The following is a 27309-nucleotide window of genomic DNA, read 5'->3' as shown; positions in this document are numbered from 1 at the left end:
ATGTGGACACCCCAGGAGACTGGAATCAGGATCTACTCTTGAAAGTACTCATCCGACAGTGAGCCTGAGGGGGTGTTACATAGTCTTCAAAGTGGGAGATAAAGCACAAAGTGACCCAAATACTTGCTTCCAAGAAGTTCAAGGCCTCCCAGAAGGGGAGACAGTTGACAAGATAAAATTTAACATGTGCCACGCAATATGACTGATACAAGGAAAAAGTTAAAGGAAGAATGATCAGGGATGTCAGAAGTGTAATTCAGAAAAGCAGTCAGGCAGTGAGTCTGGGCTGTCTAGAGAGAAATGATCCAGGCACAGAATACCATGTGCAAAGGCTGAGCCCATTGCGGCTGGAGCAGAGGGAGTGTCAACTAATTCAGACAGGTGATGAGGGTGGATGGTGAAGACCCAGTGGTCATGGAAAGGATGGACTTTTACCCTGAGTGAGATGGAGTCCAGAGGGATTCTCAGCAGGGAGGGAAGATAGGTGCTCAAAGTCTCTTTGGTTACATGGGGGATGGTGAGGGCAGAAGACCAATGAGGAGGATGCCACAGACTTTCACCTGCCTGAACTTCTCAGAGTACCCTGGAAATACCAACGAGGTATCAGGTAGTCAGTCAGCCTGGCGCTGGGCATTGGTGCTCAACCACAGTATAGACGACACCCATGCCCATCCACAGTCCTCACAGGGTCTGCAGGAACCAGCCCTGCTCATGCCTCCAGGCTCAAATACACCTTGTTCAATTGATGACTCGAGATCTCTCTCTCTCTCTCTCTCTCTCTCTCTCTCACACACACACACACACACACACACACACACACACACACACACGGACACACGCACAGCAACCTGAGCCTACTTCCTAGTTGTGTGACCTTAGAAAAGTAACTTTATTTGCCCACATTATCCCCAAATTTGGAAAGGTCACTGCAGTTCCTGTCTTCTAAAACTGCTCATTCAAGATCTTTTTACTGGGAGGTTGAGTATGCAGAATACTTGTCTAGCATCTGGGATTTCTTGGATTCCAATCCCAGCACCAAGAGAACACATAATTAAAAAACAAAACAAAACACCAACCAAGACTCTGTTAATAGGGGCTGGGGTGCTCTATATACTGGAGCCCTCCCCTCCCCTGCTTGTCTCCACCTCTTGCTTCACCTCAGGTGTCTGGAAAACACCTGCCCTTTCCTGGTCTTCTCAGCACCCCCCACCCACGGCCGTCACATCTGAGGCCACTCTTGCCTAGGGGCCTCCCACAAGCCATCTTTTCCTGGCAACATACTTCCATGTTGTGGCAAAACTGGGCTGTGTACCTTCTTCTCATGGTGTCTCAGTCCCTGTGAAAAAGTCCAGCTCTCTAGATAACAAAAGATCTCTGATAAATCTTAAATGGCATTCTCAAAATGACCACTGCCATCAGTTTCCACAACAGGCTCTTGCTCACCAGAGTTCTCTACATGGAGCCTCTACTGTTTGGACCTGTAAGGCTGGCTGACTACTCTCTCTCCCTACCCATCCTACTCCTGTGCACCAGCACCATCCAATCAACCTGTACTATGGATCTCCCAACCTCTAAGCCATAATGCCCTACAGCTTATTGAACACCAGTCCCAGCCATGTGTGCAGAGACTTCTGGGCTTTGTAGTTCCCAAGAAAAGTGAGCAAAGAGCTGGCCTTGTAGAACTCCATCTCCCAGGAGTCACCACACCACACCCTCCGTTGTGGGAGAGCCAGGTGAGTCTTACAAACTGGTTGGGAGACAGCTGGTTCCAAATTGCCATGGAAACAAAAAAATCACTTACCTGGAGGTCAGGGAGCGCCTTTTTGCTCGAGAATCTCAATACTCGAAATGACTGCAGAGTGGGGCCGGAAACAGGTTGGGTAAAATCTGTACCCACTGTCTGTCTGCTCCCCCGATGGTACCTAAGGCGGCCTGCTGAATATACCCACAACCTACCAAATGCCTGCCTGACAGGAAAAGAAAAAAAAAAAAAAGCCACTTCTGCGTGGACTCTGGAAGCCCTGACCGATGAGGGCAGACCATCACATTTCCTAGCAACAGGCCAGGATTCTTGTATCCAGGCTTCTCAGCCCACCAATCTCCTGCTGCCCCATGCCTGCACCAAGAACTATGATGTCCCCAGGAGGGACATACCCACACCACAAAGCACCCCTTCCCCACAACCTTCCCCACCATGCCTCTGAGGGTCAGGGGAGGGAGCCAAGGCCCTGCAAACGCTCAGGCAGGCATGTGAGAAAGCTTTTTACTTGGGGGTACAGCGAGGAGGAGCAAGGCCATCTCCCCCTACCTGCCCCCACCCCCTCCTAGGGCCCTGGGTAAGGGGGAATCTCCCCTCTACCGGACCACCACTGTCTTTGGTACAATAAATAGAAAACAAGGGGGGAGGGGGGAGAGAGGGGCCAAGGGTCCAGTCTTAGTGGGGAGGGTACGGCCAAACTCCTCTCCCTTGACCCCCTGCCCTGGGCCCCAGTCAGTGCAGGCCTCACCCACCCCAGCTGGGTAGCAGCAAGTCCAGTCAAGGGGAGAGATGAGGATGGGAGCCCAGGGCCCCCAGATGGGGGGGTATGGCTTCAGGAGGGGCCCCAGGGAGGGGGCAGGGTCATGAGCTGGCTGCTGTGCTCTGGGGTACACCATGGAGACCCAGGCGAGGCCCCAGAGTGGCAGGGTCGTCAGGGGGTGGGAGAGGTGGTCGACCTCCTGTCATCCGAGTCCGGAGGGCTGAGGCAGCCGGGTGCTGGGGGGCAGGTGCTGGAGGAGGTGGAGAGCAGTCTGGAGGGCTGCCCACCAGGCTCACATCCATCAACTCTGGGGGTGGTGGTGATGTTGGTGATGGGGGTCGTCCAAGGCAACGGGGCAGTGGGGGTAACTGAGCCCCAGTCCCCGGCAATGTTGAGGCAGAGGTAGGGGCTTGATGTGTCTTGTGGGGCACATCACCCCCTGCCCAGGGGCGCAGAGGCTGGGAGGGTAGGACCTAAAAAAAGGCAAAGGAGTCATGGGCAGTGAGATCAAGTCCCAGGCACCTACCACCCTCTTCCAAAATTTCACAGCTCTAGTACCTGGGGGCTGTTCATCTCACAGTCAGTGATGGGGGGCCCTGGGCCCCCACAATATCGGTTGCTGTATCGGTAGGCCCTGTTGTCGTTGGAGGAGCCACTGGAACCTCCTAGAAGCACCAGGAAGGAGAAAAGAGGACATAAATGGTAAGATGGGGGCAAGTCTGTCCTCCACCGAGACCCCAAGCTTAGGTTTTGAGACCAGAGCAAGTGTGAATGAAGGCTGTCAACAGCCCAAGTTTGAAATCTAGGGTCAGAGTTGTGTGGGAGGGTGGAGTCAGATCTAGGGACCAGTTTCCTGCCCCAATTCTGAGAACCTGTTGGGTCATGTAGGACTGTCCCACCCCATCTCAGAATCTGGTAGTTCCAGGGGTTCTATGACAGAGGCCCAGTGGTTAGGCCACCCAGGCTGGGCACTGAGGTATACATGTGACATGGGGCACCCACCAGAGCTGGAGATGGAGCTGGCGGTGCTAGAGGAGGGGCAGGTGTCAAGGGGCGCCGGCGAGGTGGAGGCACTGCTGCCTGCCGGGCCCGTGTTGGTGGCCTCGTCGGCCGTGCGGCGGAAGAAGCCATGCTGCAGAGCGCCCAGAGGGCTGATGCGGGCGGCGGGCTCATATTCCAGCATGCGCAGCACCAGGTCCTGGAAGCGGAGGTAGTCGGCGGGGCTGTGGCCCGGCTCCCCCGCCCGCCGGCCCCCGGGCCCGCCCGTCTGCACGCCCAGCACCTCCTGCAGCCGCCGTGTCCCAGGGCCCTGGTAATCCTGGCAGGGAGGGGGTGGGAGGGGGGGCAAGAGAGTGGCCGTCAGTGGGCAGGAGGGGCAGGGAGACACACACGGGGAAACAGAGGCACAAGAAAGAGAGAGGGAGAGAAAGCTAAAAAGAGCTGTGGGGTGGGAGGGCAATGGGGTGGGCAAGGGAGGAAGGAAAGGACAGACAAGGGGGAGAGGAAGACAGGGAAAGACACCGGGAGAGGGGAGCCCCAAGTGTGAGTGAGGGGACACCCAGGGAGGGAGAAGTGGCACAGGGCAGGGGCCGCACCTTCCTGAGTTCCTTTGTCCTTCGTAGGGTCCAGCCACCCCCAGGCAGCCGCTCAAAGTACTTGCGAGCCTTGGGCGCCTGTTCCAGCATGGGTGCGGGAGGGATGCCCAGCACCTCCACAATACGGCTCATCTGGTCCACCTACGGGCAGGCTGCGGTCAGGGGCGCCAGGTGGCCGGGCTCCACCCCTCCACCTCCAGTACACCCCTTCCAGGGGCACACCTCATTAGAGCCACTGAAGAGGGGCTCTCCGGTGTGCATCTCCACGAGGATGCAGCCCAGGGACCACATGTCGATGGCCAGGTCATAGGGTGTACCCAGGAGCACCTCGGGTGAGCGGTAGAAGCGGCTCTGGATATACTGGTAGATCTGCGGGAGGGGACAGTAGTCAGGGCACCAGCTCCCCTGCTGGTTCCACTGGGAGAATCAACTGAAGACAAGCCCCTGCCCGAAAACAGGATGGAACCTCTAGGTCGTGAGGCTCTGAGCAATGCTGCACAAGCCACCATCACTCTCCTGCCCATGAGCCTCCAGTCTTCAATGGCCTTTCTGCCTTAACCAGTCTCCATTACCAGCTCTGGTCTATCTTGTTTAAGAGAGGCTGGCCATCATGTACTGTACTATATTAGTATAACCACAGGCTTCAGGGCACTCTGCCTGTGAGCATCAGCAAAGCAGCCTGAGGCTCAGATCACAACTCCACTCCTCTGAGATGGCCTGGCCATCAGCTTCACCCTTTCTCTTCCTTGCTTGGGTTGTCTTTGCCCCTTCACCTCCCACCACCTCTCTCTAGGCGGGCCTTCCTATGAACAATATCATCTCTTGGCCATCAGCTTCAGAACCGCACCCGCTGGCCAAGCTGGCAGGAGCTGCCGAAGTCTACGATCTTGATGGCACTGCGCTTGGGGTTGCAGAGCAGGATGTTCTCAGGCTTGAGGTCGCAGTGGATGATGCTGAGCTCGGGGGTGGCCAGAAAGAGCAGAGCTGTGCAGAGCTGCTGTGCCAGCTTCCTCGTCAGGTTCAGTGAGACACCTCGAAAGTGTGTGTTGCGGAGGAGGTCATACAGGTTGTAGGACAGCAGCTCAAACACCAGGCACAGGTGATTCCGGAACATGAAGTGCCGCTTAAGGTGAACTGCGGGCAGCAGTGACAGTGGGGAACACGTTAGACACACTGATGGCAGCTGGCTTGGGACCACACAGTGACCACCTCTGGTAACCTGCAGTGAGCCCTCAGGTGTTTCAACACCGACTCACTGGACTTCCAAGGCATGTTAATTCTCTTGCGTCTTTCACACCTTCCAGTTTTTACCAAAGGGAAGGCTCTGCCAGCAGGGAGTAGTGAGCATGACTGTAACCCCGGCAGTCGGAAAGATAAAATGGAGGGTGATGAGCTCAAGGCCAGCTTGGCTTACACAGTGAAGCCCAGAATAACAAAACAAAACCCCAAAGGATGGTATAACCTAGGGTTACTCTAGCGTAGATTATGGGATGACCGTAGATTATGGGATGACCAAAGGGCAGCAGCATGCTTGCCTAGCAAGCACAAGGCCCGGCACTGCAAAGGGAAAGAAAAGGTACTGTTCCCTCCTAATAAAGCTTCAAACAGCCCCACGTTTACTCACTTCATTTGACAACACTGAGTCAGGCCTGGGTGCAGGCATGGAGACCCAGGTCTTTGTACACTGATGCACGAAGACTGTAAGCTCAAGGTTCATCTGGATATATTTAGTGAGACCCTATCTCAATATAGTCAAGTAAAAAAGGTCTGGAGATGTTCTGGGGTGGGGATGGTTGAGGGAGGACCTGTTTGCCTATTATATATAAAGCACTGGGCTTGATCCCCAGAATAGCAAAGCAAAACCTCCAAAAATATCACCATCACCAAAACCCCAAACTACCAAAAGAGCCTTTGTTGTGTCTACCCATGTGCCAAGGGATACTGGCTGTCCTCTACAGAGTCCCTTTCCAGAGGAACTGAAGACTGGGACATATCAAGAGCCAGAGCTCTAGAGGCCACTGTTTTTCACATCCTCAACTGTTGAGTCTGATGTGAGAGCACTGAGCGCCTCAGTCTCTCCAACATGTACACAGAGCTGCCCCGGCCCTCGCCAGCTGGGGGGAGGTAATTCAAAGCAAGGTTTGCAACACAATGTGGCCCTCAGTGAGCACAAGAGAGAAATCCTGAGCACAACAGGAGACTCAGAGGATGAGAAGCCCAAAGACCCTCGTGGAGGTCTCTCTCCCACAGGCACCCTGCAGCCGCCCAAGCCCAGGCCTCACCTATGTAGTACTTCATCTCTGTATCATGCTGGTTCATCAGCTCCAACAGCCGTAGCTCAATCTGTGCCTGGTTCAGGAAGGCCTTTTTGTTCTTGATGATCTTGATGGCCACCAGCTCCTGAGTCTGGTGATCATAGGCTTTCACCACCTGTCGAGATAAGGAGCGTTACCTGGGAAGGTGGGAGGCCCACCAGCCACACCTTTCTAACAACTCACAGCCCAATGCTCACATCCCTTATACTGGATACAAGATAACAGTTCTCTTACAAGAAGTCTTGTGATTTATACTCATACAGAACTAAGGAAACTACGTGGCTTGACTGGCTGGTCCAGGACAGAACTTGCAGGGGAGGAGGGAATGTTGGGAATGTTAGTGGCTGTCTGCATCCAGATACTGGATGAGTGGGGAGTCCCACACCTGGCCAAAGGAGCCTTTGCCAATAAGAGAGTCAATCTCATAGCGCTCTAGCCAGCGCTCGCCACTGCGCACAATGTAGTCGTGGTTGTCGTCGTCATAACCGTGGTTCAGGACCTTCTTCTCCTTTTTGGTGCTCGAGTCCTGGGGTGGCGCCTGTTGGGCCCGCCGCTTCTTCTTCGCATAGTATACCTGCTCAGGCAGCCAGGAAACCGGACCCTTGAGTGACCTGGGCAAGAAGCCAGGACCCTTTGCAACACCCAACCAGGGAAGTCCATTCCCCGCTTTACCTCATTGATGTGCTTGTAGGTCTTGATGAGGTCCACTGAGAGCTTGCGCAGCGGGGCTGAGGCCGCATCCCGGAAGGCCAGGGGCAGTCTCCGGGGCAGGAGCCGCACATCAGGCAGTACCTGTGGTAGAGTGGAGCAGACGCTGAGCACAAGCCTTCACCTCAACTTCCAGGGAGAGAATGGGAAAGCTGACGACTCACTGACCATGCCTACATTTCTCTAGCTCTGATCCCATCTGTAGAGCACAAGCACACACTGTGGGTTCCCCATTCATCTGTTCATTATATGAAGTGAGTGATTTAACTCTGACCTTCCATTCATCCCCAGGCCAGCTCTTCTGCTCCATATCTGGGTGCTTACCCGTGAATCTTTGCACCTGAGACCACCGTTATGGGGAGCCATGCCAATGAATTCCCTGTATCTCATGTCCTCACTCTCAAGTGAGTGTTTCTGCCCAGTTACGAAGCTCCTGGACTGGGTTAGTCTCCCTGGTCTCAGCTTATTCTCCTTTCCACCCACTCGACATCTCTCTCAGGCCCCTTACTCTAGACCTCTTTCTTGTTGTGAACATTCAGACCTGTGTTCCTGTCTGCTCTGTGCCAGTGACAGTTCTGACCCAAGACACACATTACACTTCAAAACCATGCTGTGAGAGGGCAGGCCACGGAGAAGCTCAAGGATTCTGTCCTCAGCAGGAATGAGGGTGGACTCTTCAAAGTCCAGCCACCTGAAACTCTTCCAGTACCGTGAGGCCTCCAGAATCCCCAGAGATCCTCCAGCAATCATGCTCTTGTCTGGAGACCCTTCAGTCCTCAGGCAGGTGGGAAGCCAGCTGAATGCCTACCTGTGTGTGTTCCTGGGGCCCCGGAAAGCCAGAGAAAGGACCATGGCCTGGTGGGACGGCCATGGTGGGCTCAGAGGGCCGCAGGGGTGTGAGGCCTGGAGCGGGAGCCCGGCCGGGGGGCGCCTTCTCGCATCCTGCACCTCGGCTGCCACCGCCGCTGAGACCTGAGAGCAGGTAGGAAGTGGGAAGACAACATGGAACAAGAAGGCATGTAGGTCAGGGTCAGTCAGAAGAGGTGGGTATGAGTCAGGGGCAGGACCAGGGGGACAGGGGACAGGGCAGAGCACCAGCACCAGGTAGCCATGTACAAACAGAAAGGGTAGCAAGTGGGTTAGCACAGCCAGTCTCTCAACAAATGAGGAGCCGAATAAATGAATGAGGCATCACATCCAGAGATGTAAAAGGGAACCATCAGAGCCAGACAGGGGTGGGAGAGGGTGGGTACAAGGCCAGGGCAGGAGGGATAGAAAGAGGCCAGGAATTAGGAGAGCAAAAGAAGGCAGAAACCGTGTAGAGTCTGGGCAGTAGAACTCAGTCTTTCTTCAAAATTCTGCTGGTGGCCAGCCTGAGTCCCTCAGATAAGGCCCCGCCCTCACACGGTCTTCCCTCAACACCAAGGGCCCAATTTCAAGCCTAGTCTACCCACTAGTTCTTTCTACTCTAAAGAACATAGCAGTCCTTATGGACCTCCTAGCAAACCCAAGGTTATCTGAGAACTCCTTTACATGCAAGCTATAGATGTCTCAACCACCACAGCACTTTCCCCTGGGACCGACTCCATACTTCAAGACCGCTCCCTGCTCCCTATATGAGGTCTCTGGAACCAGAGATCCTTCTTCTAAGTAGTCTATATTTATCCCACTAGGATTCCCCCATTACTCCAAGACCCCTACTCCTCAGGAAAACAAGGAAGAGGTGTCATTTTTCAACATCTAAGAGTCACGGTCTTTTTCTTCTTTACCCCGAGGTCCTTGCTAACTCCTCTATTTCTACGCCGGGTCATTCCATAATTGAGCCTATTCCTAGAAGGGCCTGACAGCCAAATCCCTAAATATCGCACAAGACTTCACTCACTAAAAGTGTCCTTCTGAACAACATCCCCTTCTTAGGAGCCTCCCCCTTGTCAGATCCCCTTCTATGCTATGTCTTGCCACTCCAGGTCCCCTTTATTGGGGCTTCACAGATAAACAACCTCTTCCCGAGCCCTCCCACACTAGGACCAGCTCTTCCAGCTCCCACCCCTACCCGGGTCAGGGCTGGCGCTGGGCCCACGGGGGGCTGGAGCGCGATGGGGACCCCAGTGCGGTGGGCGAGCGGCCAGCATGGCGGCGGTGGTGGCGGCGGCGGCGATGAGGAGGTGGCCGCCTGTCCCCGGCCCGGCTAGCCTAGCCAGCCCCGCGGCGGTGAGGGCAAGCGGGACAGGCGGCCCGGTGGGTGACAACAGCAGCCGCCGCCACTGCCACCGAGGGGGAGGGGCGGGGAAAGGAGGGGACGAGGGTCAGACCAGGGCACGCGGGGGAAGGGGACAGCAGGTGGACGGGGGAGGGGCGGGTTAACCCTCGCCCTACGGCCCAGCCCCGCCCCGCGTGGCCACCCGCCCCCAGGGACCCTGGCGTCCCGCCCCCCACCCGGCAGGCCCGCCCCGGCCGGTGGAGTCCCGGCGGGCGGGGCCCAAGAGAGCCCGGCAGGCCGCACCTCCCATGGCAACAACCGCTCCATTGGTTGTTGCTGCCAAGAGCTTAACCAATTAGCACTCAGGGCAGCTGTTGCTAGGCGACAGCGAAGCGGCCAGCGCAGCCGAGCCCAAACAAAGGGCGGGAGTGGGGCCTGGCTGCCCCCTCCCCGACTCCCTCTCAGGACGGCTCCCTCGGGCTCAGCCTCTTCCAGGAATCCAGCTATGAAGAGCCGGACTCCGCTGCAACGGCCCGAAGCCCCCTCCTTTCCCTTGCTAAATCTCGCGGGGACGGGCAGGGCGGTTCCCGGCCTGCCCCCCACCCAAGCGTGCCGCCCCGCCCGTCGCAGCACCCTTACCTGAGGGCGTGGGTAAGGGGATTCAAACTGCTCGGGGAGCCCGAGCTCAGACCTGCCCACTGGCTGAGGGTGTCCGGTGGACGCGGCGAGCCAGGGCCCCGATTACCCAGTAATGCAACCAGCAAAATGGCGACCACAACAAACCGGCCCCCCTGCCCCGGCTCCGCCCCCACATCATTCACGTGACCTAGCGGAGCACTGTGCGCCTGCGCCTTAAGGGTGCTGAGCCGCGCACGTGCGGAGCAGCCACCAATGGAGCATGCACCATGTGACCGGATGAAACTTTCCAGGCACCACCCCCCAAGCACACAAAGTTGATCAAGGGCGCATGCGTCTCGAGGCCACTTAGCAATTGGCACCAGACAGGGGAGACAGATGAGTCTTTTAATAGAAAAACAAAACAACTCCCCCGCCCCCCAAAATCACAAGCCACACGTGCAACAGTAGCAACACACATCTCTTCAATCCAGACAGCTCTGAGTTTCAGTTCTTCGCCTTGGGAGGGGGCCTGTGAGGAAATCAGAGGGGGTCGAGTTGTAACCACTTTTGGCTTCCCAGGGCCACAGGTAAGGGAGAGGTCTGTTGTGACACTCACCTGTACACACCGACAACCACGGCGTGGTCTCGCTCATAAGGCTCTAGTGTCAGCTGCTCCTGCGGCTTCATGTTCTCCTGCTGCATCTTCTTCACTTCAGATGCAAACACAGCCTCTGCTGACGCAGTGGAGTCAATGCAGTTGGCCTAGAAAGGAGTCAGGACTAAGTTACAGATTTGGAGACCCAGGCTTTCCCAATTTTCTAACTTCATTAAAGAAGTTTTAATTTGGCTCACATTGGAAACAGGTTGTTTCATTTATCTAAGGCAGTGTTTAAGGTCAGGAATTTTCTTCCATATCCTGGAAGCCCAGCTGGCAAAAAAAAAACAGAACAAATGTAGCAATAGCAGCCTGGTCTACAGAGTTGAGTTCCAGGACAGCCAGGGCTATACAGAGAAACTCTGTCTCGAAAACAAACAAACAAAAAAAAAAACCAAAACCAAAAACAAATGTAGCAATAGGTTGGCCAGTTTTGAACATGGTGAGAGTTTTCCGTATTTAAAATCAAAATGTTTTGAAAAATGTACCCGCTGCAGTTAATATTTATTCTACCCCACAATCTGCTCCAAATGCTTAACAGCTATTAGTCTTCATTTCAACCATAAAGAGGACTAATAAAGAACAAGTCAGATAGGCTAAGGCCCCATAACCTGCTCAGCCACAGAGACAAAGCACCCACATCGTGCTCTGTGGCTACTCAACCTTACATGGCAAGACCCATACCTTAATGGAAATCACAAAGTGTCCTCCATTCCGCAGGAAGGTGTGGGCGTTCAGGGCCACAATCCGGGTTTGGTCTGGCTGGGCCACATCGGCAAAGATGACATCCACCATTGCTAAGGAAAAAAGGGACAGTGGTTACAAACAAGGCAGCAGAGAGCTTCCCAGAGCCTCCCAATAGGGGACTGTGCTCCTTCACCACCAGGTTCCTGGGACTCTCTTGCCTCCAGCCTTACTCCCCACCACACAGCCTCCCTCCAAAGCACCCCAAAGGTGGATCCGGAACCCGAAAGTCACATCACTCATCCACTCCTGTTGTAAACCAATGGTTGCCACCTACTCTGTGGCCAGCCCTGGGCTGGGCGTGGGGGACACAGAGACGAGTCAGACCCGGACCCTGCCCTCGAGATCCTCCCGGGTCTGGGGGGAGACAGACATGTCATCAAAAAGACAAGTAAATGTGAGCAGTTAAAGACAAGTCGTGGGCAGGGCTGTCAGATGACAAGGACCAGAGGTGCACTGAGAAAATGCACAGGAAAAAAAAAAACCAAAAACCAAACCAAACCCCATAAAAACCAAACCAAACAACCAAAACCCCATAAAAACCAAACCAAACCAAACCAAACAGTGCAATGGAAAGGTCATGCTTTAAGGTAGCGTGACTTAAAACTACAAAGAGTGTGATGGAGTGAAAACATCCTTTAGGATTTGGAAAAGCAATGACAAATACTGAGTACCTCTGGGAGAACTCACACCCTCTCTACTTTTATACTAGACCTTTAGGTGTTTTTAAAAAACAAAGCCATTGGGTTATACTTGCTGTGGTCAGGGCTGGAATCTCATCAGACAATGGCTTTAAAACACAAACCAGGGCAGTGTAAAAAAGGAGCCAAGTGTGAGAGGGGAACAAAACTGATCCTGGACACAATCTCCACCTGCAGATCCTCACACTGCCGCAGTGAAGAGGCCTGTTCGCCACTCAAACTCCACCTAAGTTAGGCTCCATCAGCATCCTCTGGGAAACATGCAGTGGCTTCCCCTACCTCCCTGGGGCCACCCCCGGGCCCTCACCGATAAGCATGCGGTATTTGTGTGGGTGTCGAGCATCTTCAATTACAGGAATAATGTTAGTCCTCTTCTTGGCCAAGTTGATGAGGTCACGGCCAGAGCGGTGGGAGAACTCAACTGCGTAGACCAGACCATCCTAAAATCAACCCAACATCTGTGAGCACACACTGGCGCTCCAGCACAGTTGCTAACACCGGGCTTGTGCCCCTCCTGCAGCAGGTTCTCAGACCAGCAATCAAAACCCTGCTTTGAAATAACTATCACGTCTATAGCCCAGATGAATAAATGGTCCCAGAGACGACAAGTCATGAGCCACGGTTATTCATAAGCAGCAAAGCTTTAAGATCCCAATTGATCTGACCCACGAGCCCAGGCTCTCAACACAGGTAAAACTCCCGCATCCAGGGTAGTTAGAGACAAAGGAACAGAGCTCATGGCATTTGCAACGGACCAACGCTTGAAATACTTAATTTTCTTCTCCAGAGGGTTAACCCCTGGCTCAGAGAGCTCAGGAGCCTCACTGAAGCCACACACTGTCAAATGCCTACACCACGTCTGCGTGAGGTTGCTGTTTTTAGATGAGGTCTAACTATATAGCTAAGGCTAGGATAACAAAGGCGTGTGTGCTTTCACCAACTAAATTAAGCAGTCTATAATTCAGTCAAGGAGCAAGAAGCTGTCAAGTGAGACACCCAAGAACAAGGTGCTCTCTGCACTGGGATCCTGTACTGCCACAGAGAACATAAGCTCACTGTGGCTCAGTGTTAGCACAGCTGCCTAGCATTTCAAGAAGCCCTAGGTCCAACACCCAATACTGGATGGGGCCAGGGCAAAAAAACTACGTTTGGGGGACATGAATGTTTTGTCTGTGTGGAAGCCAGAGGACATTGTGAAGCAACAATCCTTCAGGAACTTTACCCATCCTTTTTTCTTTTTCTTTTCTTTTCTGTTTTTTTTGAGACAGGGTTTTTGTGTAGCCCTGGCTGTCCTCACGAGAACTCATGAGATCTGCTGCCTCTGTCTCCCCAGTGCTGAGATGAAAGGCAAAACCACCGCCAGGCCTATCATGTTTTTGAGACAAGGTTTTTCATGCACTGATGGCTGGGCAGGCACCAGAGGCTGGCCTGCCACTGCACTCTCGTGTTGGCACTATGAGGGCATACTGCCACACCTGCTTTGTTGTAAAAGTGGATTCTGAGGGTCAAAATCAGGTCCTCATGGTTATGTGGCAACCAATGACTGAATCACCACTTTTAGCCCTTGGACATAAAATTTTCTACCAAAACCATTTGGTATCTACATTCTTAGTTCTGGGTTACTTTAACACTGACTACACTCTCTGGCTCACAACTAAAATCAGGAACCCAGGAGTGGTATTGAAAGAAAAGCTTTGCTTCAAGCTGTCCCTGCCACAGAATGAGGGATGAGTCTGGCTCCATCAACATCACACAGTGCAGAGAAATGGCCAGGCCCAGCTCCCTCATTCCCACCACTTGTCCACTCACCGGGCCAACAATATCAGAGACGTGGGAGACGGTGGTGCCTGAGGCTGCCCCAAGGTAGAGCACCTTGGCTCCTGGCTTGATGTGGATCTGGTCTACGCCGCCCAGGATTGCTGCTGCCAGCTTGGAGCGGAAGGGGTTCCAGGCTCTGTACTCAATTTTGTCATCTCCTTCCTGAGCCAAGAGAGATGGGGACAGAATCAGCGCTGGGTTCTTGTGCAGGACACCATTCCCGGTAACCCTAGGGCCCTCAAAAGAAACTGTGCAGTCAAATCACTATGTAAGAACCAAATGCAGATGTACAGCAGGGACCAGGACCTGAAGCTGCCCTGCCCTCTCATGGAGGCTGCTGACTTGGGGAGGGAACAACAGAAAGTAAATACAGAAGTGAAGGATGGAATTGGGCACTAGGCACACACAAGTGCCGGAACAGTGAACGGGACACATATCCTGCCCTGAGAAAGAAGTACTCACTACAAACCGACACAGGAGATGGTGACAGGCTATAGAGACCACGCAAGGAGAGAGGACATGAAACCAGAACAGGGCAAGGAGAATATGAAAAAGAGAACACGGACCAGGAGGGCGGGGGACACGTTTGAACCAGATATGGAGGTGAAGAGGGAGCCACCCACACCACCCTGGGAAGAACACTCAAGGCACAGTGTGGGAGGTGAGCAAGGAGGCTGACGGCTGGCCACAGAGACAAGGACATGGGAGAGCTAGGGCTGTGGCAGTGAGGACCGCTTAGACAAGAGGGCGATGTAACAGAGCCTCATCAGAAGGAACAGGCAGTACCTGACCAGAGACAGGGTACAAGGATACAGTTTAGTATGGAGCTGGGAACTGGGACAGCTCTGAGGCCACAGCCTGACTTATACATCAAGGCATCCATAACAGCAAGAAGACTGGACCGCAGGCAACGCTATCAGTTGGGACTTGGACTCACTGAAATAGAGACTCTCTTCTCTCCATACACAGACTCTCCAGGGACCAGATTCTTTGTGACAAGGGCATCCTCCTTTCCGCGACAGATAAAGACACCTGGTGAAGGGAGGAGAGCAGAGTGTGGCTGGGGACAGTGCAGCCATGGTCCACCTCTGGCTTCAGCCAATCCCTGTCTGCCTCACTCACCTTCATGCCGATGCGGCTCCACCATCACATTCTTCCCTGACTGGTTTCCTCTCTTGCCTCCCCGGCCACCACCTCGACCCCGGCCGCCCCCAGACTGGAAGCCCCCACCTGTAAGAGAGAGCTGCAGTAGGAGTGGGAGACCCCCACATCTTCCCTCCTTTCATCCTTCGAGGACCTGCTCCAACCCCCATGTCAACCTCACTCACCTCGGCCACCTCCACCTCCTCGTCCCCTGAAGCCACCACCCCCTCCGCCTCGACCTCGACCTCCACCGCCAAAGCCTCCTCGTCCACCGCCAAAGCCTCCTCGGCCTCCTCTTCCACCTCCTCTACCGCCTCTGTCACCAAAGCCGCCTCTGCCACCAAAGCCGCCCCCACGGGGGCTGAAACCTGTAGCAGAAATGGAAATAGGGATCAGGGCAACGGGGCTTAAGAAGGACCCTTACCTGTCAGGTCCACAGATGTGAGAAATCAGCAAGGCACAGGCTCTGTGCTCAGGGAAATGTCCTCCACATCCAGAACCCACCCGATGTCCACCACAGAATGGACACATAAAGGACGCGCAGCAATCAACAATGGAGGCGACCTTCAGTTCTACAACACAGATGGATAAACTGGAACCTCCCAGAAGTGAAGAAATGAATCCCAGAAAACTAAACCCAACCAGAGTTTTCTTGAAAAATGGTATCAAGTATCCCAAGCTGGCAATGAAGTCACCACGTGGATCCCGGTTCTCCTGCCGCCACTCGCCAAGTACTGTGTTTACAGGCCCAGCACCACAGCCTTATGAGGTACATCAGCACAGGGCCACTGAAGGCAGAACACGCCACAGGCCATTTAATTAGGGGTGAGGTAGAATGCAGATATTCTAGTTTTCTTGGTGGGACAGCGCCACACAACTCATTTTATCCCTTGTGTTAGTGAGCCCCGCAGATGCATATGCTTGATAGCATCAGGACCTGCTATGCCCTCACAGCATCTTCCAGACCCCTGGATAAAAAAAGTGCCCCTGAGTCCGATGCTTGATCTCACTGGATGTAAACCGTCACGTAAAAACCTGCTCAAATTTTTGTCTCAGTCCTGTAACTATACCCCATTGACAGCATCAAACATTTTTCTTGTTGTTTTTAAAACGTTTATTGCCAGGCCAGCCATGGTGGCACATGCCCTTAATCCCAGCACTTGGGAGGCAGAGGCAGGCGGATTTCTGAGTTCAAGGCCAGCCTGCTCTACAGAGTGAGTTCCAGGACATCCAGGGCTACACAGAGAAACACTGTCTCAAAAAACAAACAAACTGTTTATTGCTATCTTTTTTTAACTTCATGAACATTAGTGTTTTGCCTGCACACTTATCTGTATGCGGTGTCAGATCCCCTGGGACAGGAGTTACAGACAGTTGTGAGCTGCTGTGCAGGAATTGAAGCCGGGTCCTCTGGAAGAGCGGCCAGTGCTCTTCACCTTCAGCCTCCTTTAGCTGTGTTCAGAGTCCAGGTCTCACTACCTATCCTGACTTCTGCAGCATCCTAGGTAAACCAGGCTGGCTTCAAACTCAAGGATACACGGCTCTCCTCCAGGTGCTGAGATTAAAGGAGTGTGCCACTGCAACAGTACTCCTAATGGTATGTGAAACAACAACAACAACAACAAAAAACTTTGTTCTTTTCACTTTTTGTTTGCTTGTTCTGTCCTTTCTAACACACTTCACTTGAGGGGCTAGGCACTGCAGTTCTACTATGCCAGGCCCTGAGTTCAACTCCCCAGAATTCAAAAACAAACAAACTAAAAACCCTATGCAACTTGATATCTATTATTTCACACTAAGTTTTTGATTGTTTGTTTTTTTTTTTAAGACAGGGTTTCTCTGTGTAGCCCTGGCTGTCCTGGAACTCACTTTGTAGACCAGGCTGGCCTTGAACTCAGAAATCCGCCTGCCTCTGCCTCCCAAGTGCTGGGATTAAAGGCATGTGACACCATGCCTGGCCTGGCAATAAACGTTTTTAAATCCGCCTGCCTCTGCCTCCCAAGTGCTGGGATTAAAGGCGTGTGCCACCACGCCTGGTTCTAAATTTCTAAGTTAACAAGTTTCAGCTTCAAAACTCTCAGACATCCCCAAGCCCCATCTCTACCCTCCCTACCTCACCATCCACAATAAAATCAGAATTCTTTTCTTGACCACGATTCCCTGAGAAGGGCGTTTTTTTCCTTTTTGAGTTCCCTGCAGGACCTTAATGATTAGCCTACATTGAGATTCATCAACCCAGGCTGTCCCCCATCTGCAAATGGCAGGTTTTGAAATCTCATGCGAGCCGCCCCTCTTCCCAGCTCCTGCCAGCAGGCACAGCACTCCTTTGCCTGCTGCACTTGGGTGTCTGACTAAGTGGTACAGACTCAGCCCACTCTGCTAGCGAGCACCCTGTTTTCTTGTCACGTTACATTTAACTGTCACTCTCACTGGCACCCACGAGTTCCAAATGCACAAAAGGCTTTGTAATTATTCTGGTTACAGCATCTCAGCACAAGCCCATGGTGACACCAACCAACCAATCAGTCAGCAAACACCTGCCGATGACCTTGAGACAGGGTCTCAAGCTGCAATGGTTGATCAATCTGAATTTCTGATCCCCCGTCTACCTTGAATGGAGGAAGATGGATGTTCACCACCACACCTATCCCTATGTAGCACAGGAGGATAAAGCTATTGTCTCCCGAATGCCAGGCAAGCACTTTATCAGCTGAGCCATATCCACAGCCCTGGATTCTGCCTCAGAGAAACCACTTGTTTTCATTCAGAAGAGAATGGTGTCCTGTAGCTCATATGGGAGGATGGCTATGCTACTGCTACTCAAAAGTAGCAAAGGTCTATGGGAGTGATAGAAAAATCAAGGAACTGTATACACAAGAGTACTTAGGAGAAGAACCACTAGCTCCAACCCGGGCCTGACAGAACAGTGATCTGGCAAGCTGTTGGTATCCTCATGGGGACAGGTAGATAGTAGGGTCAACTCAGTCACATAATACTCAATGTGTTATCAGGATCCATTTCTTGTCCTGAGGTTTTGAGGAAAATGAACCAAAAGGACTCACTACTCAACAAGGCTTTTATGTCCACACAGTCTGCTGTTTTAGAATCTGCTTTTCTCTAGAAGTCTCCCCCCACCTCCAAACTAGCAACTCCAGCACTGCTGCAATCAACATGCCTGCAACCCAGCCACTTGGGAAGCCAAGTCTGAGGCTAGCCTAGGCTATTACAATAAGATGCCATGTCAATACACAAACATGAAAATAAAGGACCTTGTTGAGAATCGGTCCACCATACTTTGTAGCACACCTCTATTTAAAAAAAAATCTCCCCCAAAGCTGCTTCTGTATTCAAGACACAAACTGTCACAGAAGATTCGACTGCTCAACAATTCTCATTCTTTCGTGTGATGGAGAAAGGTTGGGGGGAAAGCACAAATCAGGATGCCAGGAGAACATCCAGACTAGCAATCGCTCCGCCTTACTTCCCCAAACTTCCAGAACTGAGCCCCAGATAGATATTCAACATGTCTGGGAGGGAGAGATGGGTCACTATCGCCTGCAGCGACTTACTCTCATCTGTCCACAGGAATATGTGTGCCCACGCCAGACAAAAACCTGCAGTAGTGAAAACTGATCCTTCGGCAACATGAAAAGCTCATGCTATCACTACTAATGTAGCACAGACTGGTGTTACAAACTCATTATCTGTCTCCGCTTTCCGAGTGCTAGGATTGACAGCCCAGAGTAACCTATCACCAAGAAAACCACTTATTCATTAAGAATTCAAGAGAGAAACGAGAACTTTCTATTGTCAAAGCCAGAACTCTCGCCATCATCCACCATACAGTGGGCTCATCAGAAAAACGCGGGAAATAGATGAGATGGATACATTTGTCAGGCCAGGCGTGGTGGCGCACGCCTTTAATCCCCGTACTCTGGAGGTAAAGGCTGGTGGATCCGGGCCAGCCAGGGTCACGGAACAAGACGCTCTCCAAACCAACCCCTCTCACTTCCAATCACCTACCCCGCTAATAACCGGGCTAGTAAAGTCTCTCTCACTACAGAGCAGGGGCTCCCAGGTCCCCAGATCCTCTACTCCTACAAGCCTTGGGCCCCGCCCCTCCCGGAAGCGCGGCGAGCGCCAGCCTGTGCACGCGAGCGCCGCACACCTCGGAGCCGGAGATCCTCATTTACCCGGCGGGGGGGGGGGGGGGACTGGGTTGGGGACCAAGGTATCGGTGACGGGAAGTGACAGTGGGTGACGGTGGCAACAGGGAAGGCTTGGGGTGGGGACAGGGGGCCTTTCATCTGCGACCCAAGTCGGATCCCCTAAAGCAATGCTCGGAGATCCAAGCCCCAACTCTGGGTCAGGGTCTGGAGGGCCGCACCGGCCGCTCTGAGGCGGCAAGCTTGTAGGCCGGTCGGTGAGCCGAGCTCACGGCCACATCCCCGGGCCCCGAGCGGCCGCGGTCCCCGCCCGCCGCGTCTAGAGCCCCCGACTCCTGCCCACACCATGGTCCTTACCTGGCTTCATTACTGCGTTCTGGTCGCGCGACTCAGGCAACCTGCGGCGTCCCCGACTCCACGAGTCTCAGGCTTTCGCACGTGGAAAGGAGCGCCTGCGCGCGGTGACGCACGGCGAGTGACGGAAGCGCGTAACCACGCCCCTTAGACGCGCTTCCCGTCTCCCGGAAGTCGGAGTCCGGCCCCTTGGGTGGGAGTTCTGGATCCTTTTCCGGCTCTGTCGTGTCTCTACGCTCCTCACTTTTCCCCAGAGTGGCAAATTTTATCACAAATGCGCTGCGACTTTTCCACTCACTTATGCTAGCACTCCAGGAATCCAGGGGTTATACCGATTTTTAAAAATTTATTATTTTTCAAAGACTTTAAAATTTTTTTTATTCTATCCTTAGAAGCGTTTTGCTTGCATACTCGTCTGTCTGTGCACCACGCAAACGCCTTGGAAGTCAGGAGAAGGCGTCAGATTCCCTGGAACTGGAGTTACCGGCAATTAATTGTGAGCCGCCAAATAGGTGCTGAGACCCGAACCTGAGCCTTCAGCTAGAGCATTTTGTTCTCTTCACAGCTGAGCTATCTCTCCAGCACAGCCTTATGTTTCTGTTTGTTGTTGAGGTTTGTATTTTATGACAGGGTTTTGCAGTGGGGTCCAGGCTGAACTGGAACTCGGGATCTCCTATGGTCTCCAGGCTACACTTCGCTTTTCTATTTTTCCTTCCCTTTCCGCTCAAAGAGCTCCCTCCTTTGCAGCAAAGGACAGGCATCTCACTGCTTCTGCTCTCTGCCCCTGGCCTCTTACTGGAAATCTTCACTCACCCAAATGTTGCCGCAGCTGCTCCAAGGCCACTGCTGGTTTGCAGTTGCTTCTGCCTCTGTCCTTCCTCTTCAGGTCATGGATTCAGCCCTCTCAACAGATAAAGATCACATCAGTCGAGCAACAACCATTGCAGAAGGCCCAGTGTTAATGTTGCACCACCAGGGGGCAGCACAGGAGCGACCGGGTCTCCAGAAGAAGCGTCCTAATAGCCAGATCTTACAGCCTTCCGTGCAACTGAAAGACCATTTGCACTAACCGCTGGCTTTTTGTTGAGTTACCAGGGGAAATGGTTTCCCTCTGGCCTTGGTGAAGTGGCTGCCAAGGATTATAGAGGCTTCGGATGGTAAAAAGTCCATGTTAAACTGTTGGGGATAGTCAGGGCCAGGATAGTGCCTCCTAGAGCAGGAGTTGTCTTTTAGCATTAAGTGGTGGTCCATGCAGTATAGCTTCCTGGAGGTGTCCGTGGAGCATTCAAGAGCTGCCAGGCTGCCATGACAGTAGACCAGCTGGCTGCCAAGAGGGGGTTGCTTGGATGGTAGTCATTCAAGGCAGCCAAGTGCCAGGGGAGGGCTGGATGGTTGCCAGGGTGACAAATCACCCTAGCATCCAGCACTGGTTTTTGTTTTGTTTTGTTTTTGTTTTAGACAAAATAAGCATTAAAGGTGATTCTTACAAGCCCGTAAGACACTGAAATGTTTTAGTGCTTACACATCGTGTGTGTGTTTATGTGTTCACGAGTGTGTGTATGCCCACACACATGCGGGTATGCAGAGAGCGGAGGAGGGTGTCTGGTGTTCTGCTCTATCACTCTCTCTCTTATTCTCTTGATTTAGGATCTTCACTGAACCTGGAGCTAGGTTGGTGGCCAGAAAGTCCCCTGTCTCACCACTACCATCCCAGCCCTGGTGTTACAGACACACAGGTGACCACTTCAATTTTTTTAAGACAGGCGCTAGGATTTGAACTCAAGTCCTCATGCTTGCTCAGCACAAGATCTCTTACTTGCCGAGATACCTCCCAAGCTCCTAGGGTTTCTTAAAAAATTAATTTAAATTCTTTCTCTCTTTCTTTCTTTCTTTCTTTCTTTCTTTTTTGTTTTTTTGAGACAGGGTTTCTCTATGTATCCCTGGCTGTCCTGGAACTCACTCTGTAGACCAGGCTGGCCCCAAACTCAGAAATCCGCCTGCCTCTGCCTCTCAAGTGCTGGGATAAAAGGCGTACGCCACCACTGCCTGGCTATTTTATTATTATTATTTATTTTAAAAGTTCAATAAGGTCTGAACTTGGCAAGTACTATGTAAGAGTCAGCTAGGAGGTACTAGTTGTGAAGGTATGAGAGGGGTCGTGGAGAGCAGCTGAGATTTGGTAACATGTGGCGGTATTGGAGTCCCTGTGGAGAGGTCACTCGTGAAGGCGCAGCCTCAATTGCAAAGGAGGTCCCAGGTTACTGCAGACTCCAAGACTGCTGAATGTCCACCAAGAACAGCGGCAGGTGTGATGTGGAACCAGGCTAAACCTGAGACAAGCTGTGTGCTGAGGACTGCAGAGTTGGAGAAAGGCTGGACTACCCAGGCCTTTGGGTGCTGGTGAGACTGATATAGGGCTGAGCCCTGCACTAGTGCTTGGAATTTTTAAAGAAACCTTGGACTTTTAGACTGCTGAAAAAAAATAAAGACTTAAATGTTTGACTGTGTTTTAAATTATGACATTCACACAAGACTTTGGGGGACAAGGAATTAAATGGTTATGCTTAAGGTGAAGTTTTTGTCTATCAACTTGATAAGGGATGGAGTGTCCTAGAAGAGTCCACTGGGGGTGGTACCATTCCTAGGCATGTGGTTGTAGGCTGTATAAGAAAACTAGGTAAGCACAAGCCTGGAAGGAGCCAGCAAGCAATGCTCCTCCAGTGTTTCTACTCTCATCTTGCTCGAGTTCCCAACTTTGCTCAGTACTTGATGGCAACCTGCAAAATGCAGTAAGGTTAGGTCCTCATTCTCCTCAGTGCCCTTTCTCTCTGTGACTCTCACCCTTGGGGATTGTCCAGCCATATTGGTCCACAAGGTAGGGTGTGTGTCAGAAGCCCTGTGAGTACATATGGTGAAAGGTGGCCCTGCCACCAGATGCAGGGAGACAGATCAACTTTACTTGGGGTGATTCAAGGCTTATATAATTTTGGAGACTGGGCATAGGACCATCCAGGATGGGCAAACATCACTGGCTGAAGGCTTAAGGTAACGAAATGTCTCACTAGCATGGGGAAGCATTTCAGGAATCTAGGGTGCTAGCTAACCGGGGTTTTCTCAGGAAAAAGGAAGTTGAGCTTAGGCTATGTGACATTCTACAGGTAGAGGTGTGTGTGTGTGTGTGTGTGTGTGTGCGCGCGTGTGTGTGAACTCCCTGTGCAAGGTCAGAGAAGGAGAATCCCTGCCAATGAAGGGAGTCCTCCATATTTCGCTGAGCTCCAGAAGGCTCTCTGGTCAATGGTGGACTTCAACTTTAATTAGCAGAGTTTTCCTGCACTCTCTGCCTCTTGGCTAAGCCAGTAATTTTGAAAGCTACTAGGCTGTGCTTTCATTTCCCTCACCAGAACTATCAATTTCCAAGTTATGTCTACTCTGTTGGTGATTTTTTAAAAAGATTTATTTATTTATTATATGTGAGTACACTGTAACTGTCTTCAGACACACCAGAAGAGGGCGTCAGATCTTATTACAGATGGTTGTGAGCCACCATGTAGTTGCTGGGATTTGAACTCAGGACCTTCAGAAGAGCAGTCAGCGCTCTTAACCACTGAACCATCTCTCCAGCCCCGTTTGTGATTTTAACTTGCCCCAAACTCCAGCCCAGTCGGAAGCTCAGTTCTGTGTATCCCATTTTCCACCCATCCCAGGCTGTCTCTCCACCTTACGCCTCTAGTGGGGAAGTTCCAGGCATCATCAGGCCCATCGACCCACTGACCTACTTACCTCTTCATCATGCCTTACCCACTTGGGACCACACTGCCCCCATCGCTATCAATCACACAACTTCACTCCTACTCAAACTGTAGAACTGACGCCCAACTCTCCTGTCACATTGCCCCAGCATCCTAGAAGCTGAGGAGACTGGATGGTTCACAGTAAAACTCTTGACATACATTTTTATATTTACCCCTCCATCATTCCACCAGAAACTCAGTAAGGACTCAAACCAGTGGTGTCGTCTTATTCTGATACTTCATGTGATGCAGCATGACCTTGTTCTCTTTAAACCTGGCTCTCTGAACTCTCCTATGTTCTCCATGGTGGGTTGAATGGGAATGTCCCTCATGTGCTCAGGAATTCGAACACTTGGTTCCCAGCAGGTGGCGCTGTTTGAAGCAGACTTATGGGAGGAAGTACCTCCCCAGGACGGGTTTTGGGAGATGAGATCTTTGCCCAGCTTCCTGTTTCTCTGTTTGTATTTGCAGCTGAGATGTGATCTCTCAGCTTCCCACTTCAGCCTCCTGTGGTATACTGCTTCTCCTGTTACACTTCTCTCCTCTGGAGCCATAAACCAATAGAAAATCTTTTTTTGCTATAAGTTGCCTGTGGTCATGGTGTCTTCTCATAGAAACAGAAAAGAACTGATTCATTTTCTTAGTGTCGTCTCTGTTCACATTTTTCTTGTTGCAGGGTTCCTACACTAATCTTCACTCAGACTCCATGAGAGCTCATTCTGTTTAAAGGTCAGAGAGAGACTGGGCGACTCACCAGGCTTATAAACGGTGAGGCCGGAGTCTGCTTGTCTCTCTCTCTCTCCACCTTTATACCTCTTCTCCCATCCATCCCTTCACCATCCATCCATCCACGCCTCTAACCATCCATCTGTGGCTCTCAGTCTCCCATGTCTCTCCCACTCTGGCCATCGGACCCTTCATCTGCTCACGCACCCACACATGCACCTTTTGTCTTCTAATAAGGGCTCGTCATTATCCATGTCCCCCACAGTGGGGAGAAAGTTGGGGAGACAGCAGGAGACACACACTCTGGGTCTAGGTATTTATTTACTCAATGCTTTCAGGTTTGGCCTCAGTGGCTCAGCAAAGGGGGAGGGACAGGGAAGGGACACACAGGGCATCTTCCAATCACTGTAACTTCTGGGAGGAAGCAGGTCTTGATGCCTTCAGTGCCAGTGGTGACTGATCAGTTGGAACTGCAAGAGACAGACACTTAGCACTTGATCCTGCACAGTAAGCATCCACCCACACTACCTCTTTCCCTAGTTCCCAAAGTCTGGCCTCCATTCTCCGTCCTCACCATGGGGAGAAATCCTGTGCTCTCCACGTCTCTATTGAAATTGTCTTCTGATTTTTATGGACATCATTATTCCGGTCCCCATCAAAGTTTCCACAGGCCCCACACAACATGGCTGCATAGTTATCACCAACCATCACATCCAGAAGCCCGTCTTTTCCAAGCCACACAATGACCCCAGCCTTCTGGTGGACAAGCATGGAGCCGTCGGGCATCCTCCTCACAGACACAGATGTTAACACAGTAGCTGGGAGATCCACTCGGAGACCATTTACCTGGTGGAGGGGGGGGGGGAATGAAGAAGTGAGACTTGAGTGACAGAAGAGCTGAGGGATCACCAAGGTTGGAGTCCTCGTGAACAGCGAAGGTTCACGCAAAGGGGCAAGTGCTGGAAGAGAGGAGGGTTACATGGAGGGACGGACAGGTGGGAGAGAGCTGGGATGTGTCTACACACAGCTCACTATTCTGCTTATGCCCATTGCATTATGACTCTCAGATTAACTTACTAATATTTCTTTGTTGTCAGAGGGTGGAAGGATGGATCCTCATGGTAATCCGAAGGTAAGAGGAAAGCTCCTCAGATCAGACAGACAAGGAAGCAATTGAGCGAATCTGGAGCCACTCTTCAGGTTCTACTTTTTGGGATGTAATAATGACTTAGAACTTGTGTTTGACTTCTTTTTCTCATTTGCATCGTATCTTCATAACCTCTCATTGTAATAATTCTTGGCTATCAGTACAACTATGTACTGAGTTCTTAGTGGGGATCGTGTGGCCTGGAAATTGGCTTGAGAAATCCCAACACTTCATGTGCTGCCAGCCTGGCTAAGCTCAGCGTCCCACCCCCAAGACTAGAAGTGGACAGGTAGGCCAAACTGGCTTAGTGGAATTCAGGCCTGGAACTTTTGTTGGACCAGTTTCTGATGAGGTGGTCAGGGTGGGACAGGGGGTACTTTTCATGAAAACAAAAACAACTGTCTAAGAATGAAGATGAAAAGCTAGGCATGTGGACTCTCCCCTTTAATCCCAGCACTTAGGAAGTAAAGTCAGGTGAAGGATCTATGTGAGTTTGAGGCCAGTTTCAGGACAGCCAGAGCACACAGATACATTCACACATCCTGGAGAGAGAGAGAGAGAGAGAGAGAGAGAGAGAGAGAGAGAGAGAGAGAGAGANGAGAGAGAGAGAGAGAGAGAGAGAGAGAGAGAGAGAGAGAGAGAGAGATTGACTTCAGAGACAAATTTGAAACCTAGAGGTGGGAACTCTGACAGTATAGCTGGACTGTCTGGGTCCAGACACTTCTGGGGACCATCTCTAGGTTTCCCAGATGTTTCCCGTCGCTGCTAACCAGTGGATCAAAATCAATAGCAAAGCTACCCTGTGACTCGAATGTAAGAACTCAGGCCAAGGTGAGGGACCCAGGCTGACATGGAGAGACAGGTACAAATCCAGAGAAAAGTGTAGAGACCTGGATGGAGAAAACAGACTTCAAGGTCACTGGGGAGACAGGATGTAGGACATCATGACAGGGAGAAGGAAAGCCAGGGAAGCTGGCCCTGCCCTCTGTGCCCAGGCTTACCCATGCGCCCTTGCTTGGGATCACAGTCACCATGCCATCCTGGAAGAAGATGTGGACCTTGCTCACGATCTTGTCATTTTCATGGCAAGGCTGGACATCAGCAAGCACTCGGTACCAGGGGACATTCTTCAGGAGTCCCGGGCATCGAGAAGAAAGCTCATAGACACCAGGGGAGCTGATAGGATTGAGAGCCCCATCAAAGGTGATGAGGTTGCCACCCACAGAGAAGGTGCAGAGACCTTTGGCTGGCCAACAACCCCGGACTCCAGCCTGGATCTCACAGACGCGACCAGATGGGCAGCCAGTGTCATGGCACGTCAGACCGTTGTTTGGGGAGCAGAAACAGCGCTTGCTGCAGTCTGAGGACATCAGGGAGGAGTTCACCTATGCACAGAAAGGGATGGATGTTATGCATTCACACAGAGAGTTCCCAGTGAGAAATGGCTTGTGTGTCCTCTACCCAGGAGTCTCAGTGACCCTCGGCCTGTGATCTGCTAATGAAACACAGCAGAGGCCAGGCTGTGTGGAGACAGCCCACCCTGTCACCACTCTGTCTCTGCCTCAGACTGTGCCCAGTTACAGTGAGCACACGCCTGGGCTAGTCCACTGAAGGATGAGTCACCACGTGGTACAGACAATGGTTCCAGCTCAGGCCACTTGCTTTGACTTGAATATGACTTGTTCCTCTAAAGCATGTAGGACTTTAGTCCTCAAGGCTTTGTATTAATGGTATGAGGAGGGCAGAGACTTTATCCGTCTATGGAGTTTGTAAGTAAGGACTCTGGCTATGTTGGGGAAGTATGAATGATCCTAAAAGCTCTTGCAAAGCTACTCTTGGCCTATGGCATGTGATCTTTATAACAGCAAGACAATCTAGGTCATAATGGCTATTCGTGAGTCACAAAACCACCTTTATCCACAAAACAGTTCTCCTCAGGTAATATCATGCGATGACAAAAGGTTTAGTGGCCCACAGTAGCACTCTTCAGCTGTCCCATTAGGTAACAGATGAGCTCAGAGGACTCCCACCCCAAACTGCAGTCACAAGATTAGAAACACAAACAGTCATTATCTTTTTTTTTTTTTTTTTTTTTTTTTTTTTTTTTTT

At 51.9% G+C, this 27309-nt stretch overlaps 3 protein-coding genes across 8 annotated transcripts in view; all 3 read right to left on the bottom strand.

Moving 5' to 3' along the window:
• Positions 1–2246: 2246 nt before the first annotated feature.
• Dyrk1b (dual specificity tyrosine phosphorylation regulated kinase 1B) lies at positions 2247–10151 on the bottom strand. 6 transcript variants are annotated; one of them, XM_021167425.2, is made up of 12 exons: positions 9977–10150; positions 7946–8109; positions 7102–7221; positions 6815–7003; positions 6397–6544; positions 4962–5248; positions 4337–4483; positions 4115–4255; positions 3802–3837; positions 3522–3717; positions 3078–3184; positions 2247–2992 (listed from the first exon to the last, which is right to left on the bottom strand). In XM_021167425.2, the coding sequence occupies exons 2-12, from the start codon at positions 8006–8008 to the stop codon at positions 2621–2623; spliced, it is 1806 nt and encodes a 601-aa protein (XP_021023084.1). In that variant the 5' UTR covers positions 8009–8109; positions 9977–10150; the 3' UTR covers positions 2247–2620. The 6 variants fall into 6 exon arrangements, with proteins under 6 accessions (XP_021023084.1, XP_021023081.1, XP_021023083.1 ...); XM_021167422.2 differs by lacking the exon at positions 9977–10150 and adding an exon at positions 9191–9555 and having other exon boundaries at positions 2250–2992; XM_021167424.2 differs by having other exon boundaries at positions 2250–2992; positions 3522–3837; positions 9977–10151.
• A 195-nt stretch (positions 10152–10346) lies between these two features.
• Positions 10347–19652, bottom strand: Fbl (fibrillarin). Its single transcript, XM_021167208.2, has 9 exons — positions 19540–19652; positions 15202–15384; positions 14996–15103; positions 14811–14905; positions 13865–14035; positions 12363–12495; positions 11295–11407; positions 10572–10717; positions 10347–10484 (listed from the first exon to the last, which is right to left on the bottom strand). The coding sequence occupies exons 1-9, from the start codon at positions 19547–19549 to the stop codon at positions 10460–10462; spliced, it is 984 nt and encodes a 327-aa protein (XP_021022867.1). The 5' UTR covers positions 19550–19652; the 3' UTR covers positions 10347–10459.
• Positions 19653–24355: 4703 nt separating this feature from the next.
• Positions 24356–27309, bottom strand: part of Fcgbp (Fc fragment of IgG binding protein) — an 81333-nt gene continuing 78379 nt past the window's right edge. Inside the window, 3 exon segments of the mRNA XM_021166163.1 lie at positions 24356–24523; positions 24628–24899; positions 26202–26585. Of these exon segments, the coding sequence (XP_021021822.1) occupies positions 24514–24523; positions 24628–24899; positions 26202–26585 (666 nt within the window). The 3' untranslated portion in view covers positions 24356–24513.

Source organism: Mus caroli, chromosome 7 (genome assembly GCF_900094665.2).
Source record: "Mus caroli chromosome 7, CAROLI_EIJ_v1.1, whole genome shotgun sequence".
In the NCBI taxonomy this organism is placed as follows: domain Eukaryota; kingdom Metazoa; phylum Chordata; class Mammalia; order Rodentia; family Muridae; genus Mus; species Mus caroli.
This window is presented reverse-complemented; position numbering and strand designations above follow the sequence as displayed.

Excerpts from the sequence above, each read along its gene's own strand:
- Fbl (XM_021167208.2), bottom strand. Across the intron at positions 14,906-14,995 it reads GGAGCCGCATCGGCATGAAG|GTGTCTTTATCTGTCGCGGA; the intron begins GTGAGTGAGGCA and ends TCCCTTCACCAG. Across the intron at positions 14,036-14,810 it reads AGAAGAGAGTCTCTATTTCA|GAAGGAGATGACAAAATTGA; the intron begins GTGAGTCCAAGT and ends CTCTTGGCTCAG.
- Dyrk1b (XM_021167420.2), bottom strand. The coding sequence starts at position 9,269 with ATGCTGGCCGCTCGCCCACCGCACTGGGGTCCCCATCGCGCTCCAGCC. Across the intron at positions 8,110-9,190 it reads CAGCGCCAGCCCTGACCCGG|GTCTCAGCGGCGGTGGCAGC; the intron begins GTAGGGGTGGGA and ends ACCTGCTCTCAG. Across the intron at positions 4,256-4,336 it reads TCTTCAGTGGCTCTAATGAG|GTGGACCAGATGAGCCGTAT; the intron begins GTGTGCCCCTGG and ends GCCTGCCCGTAG.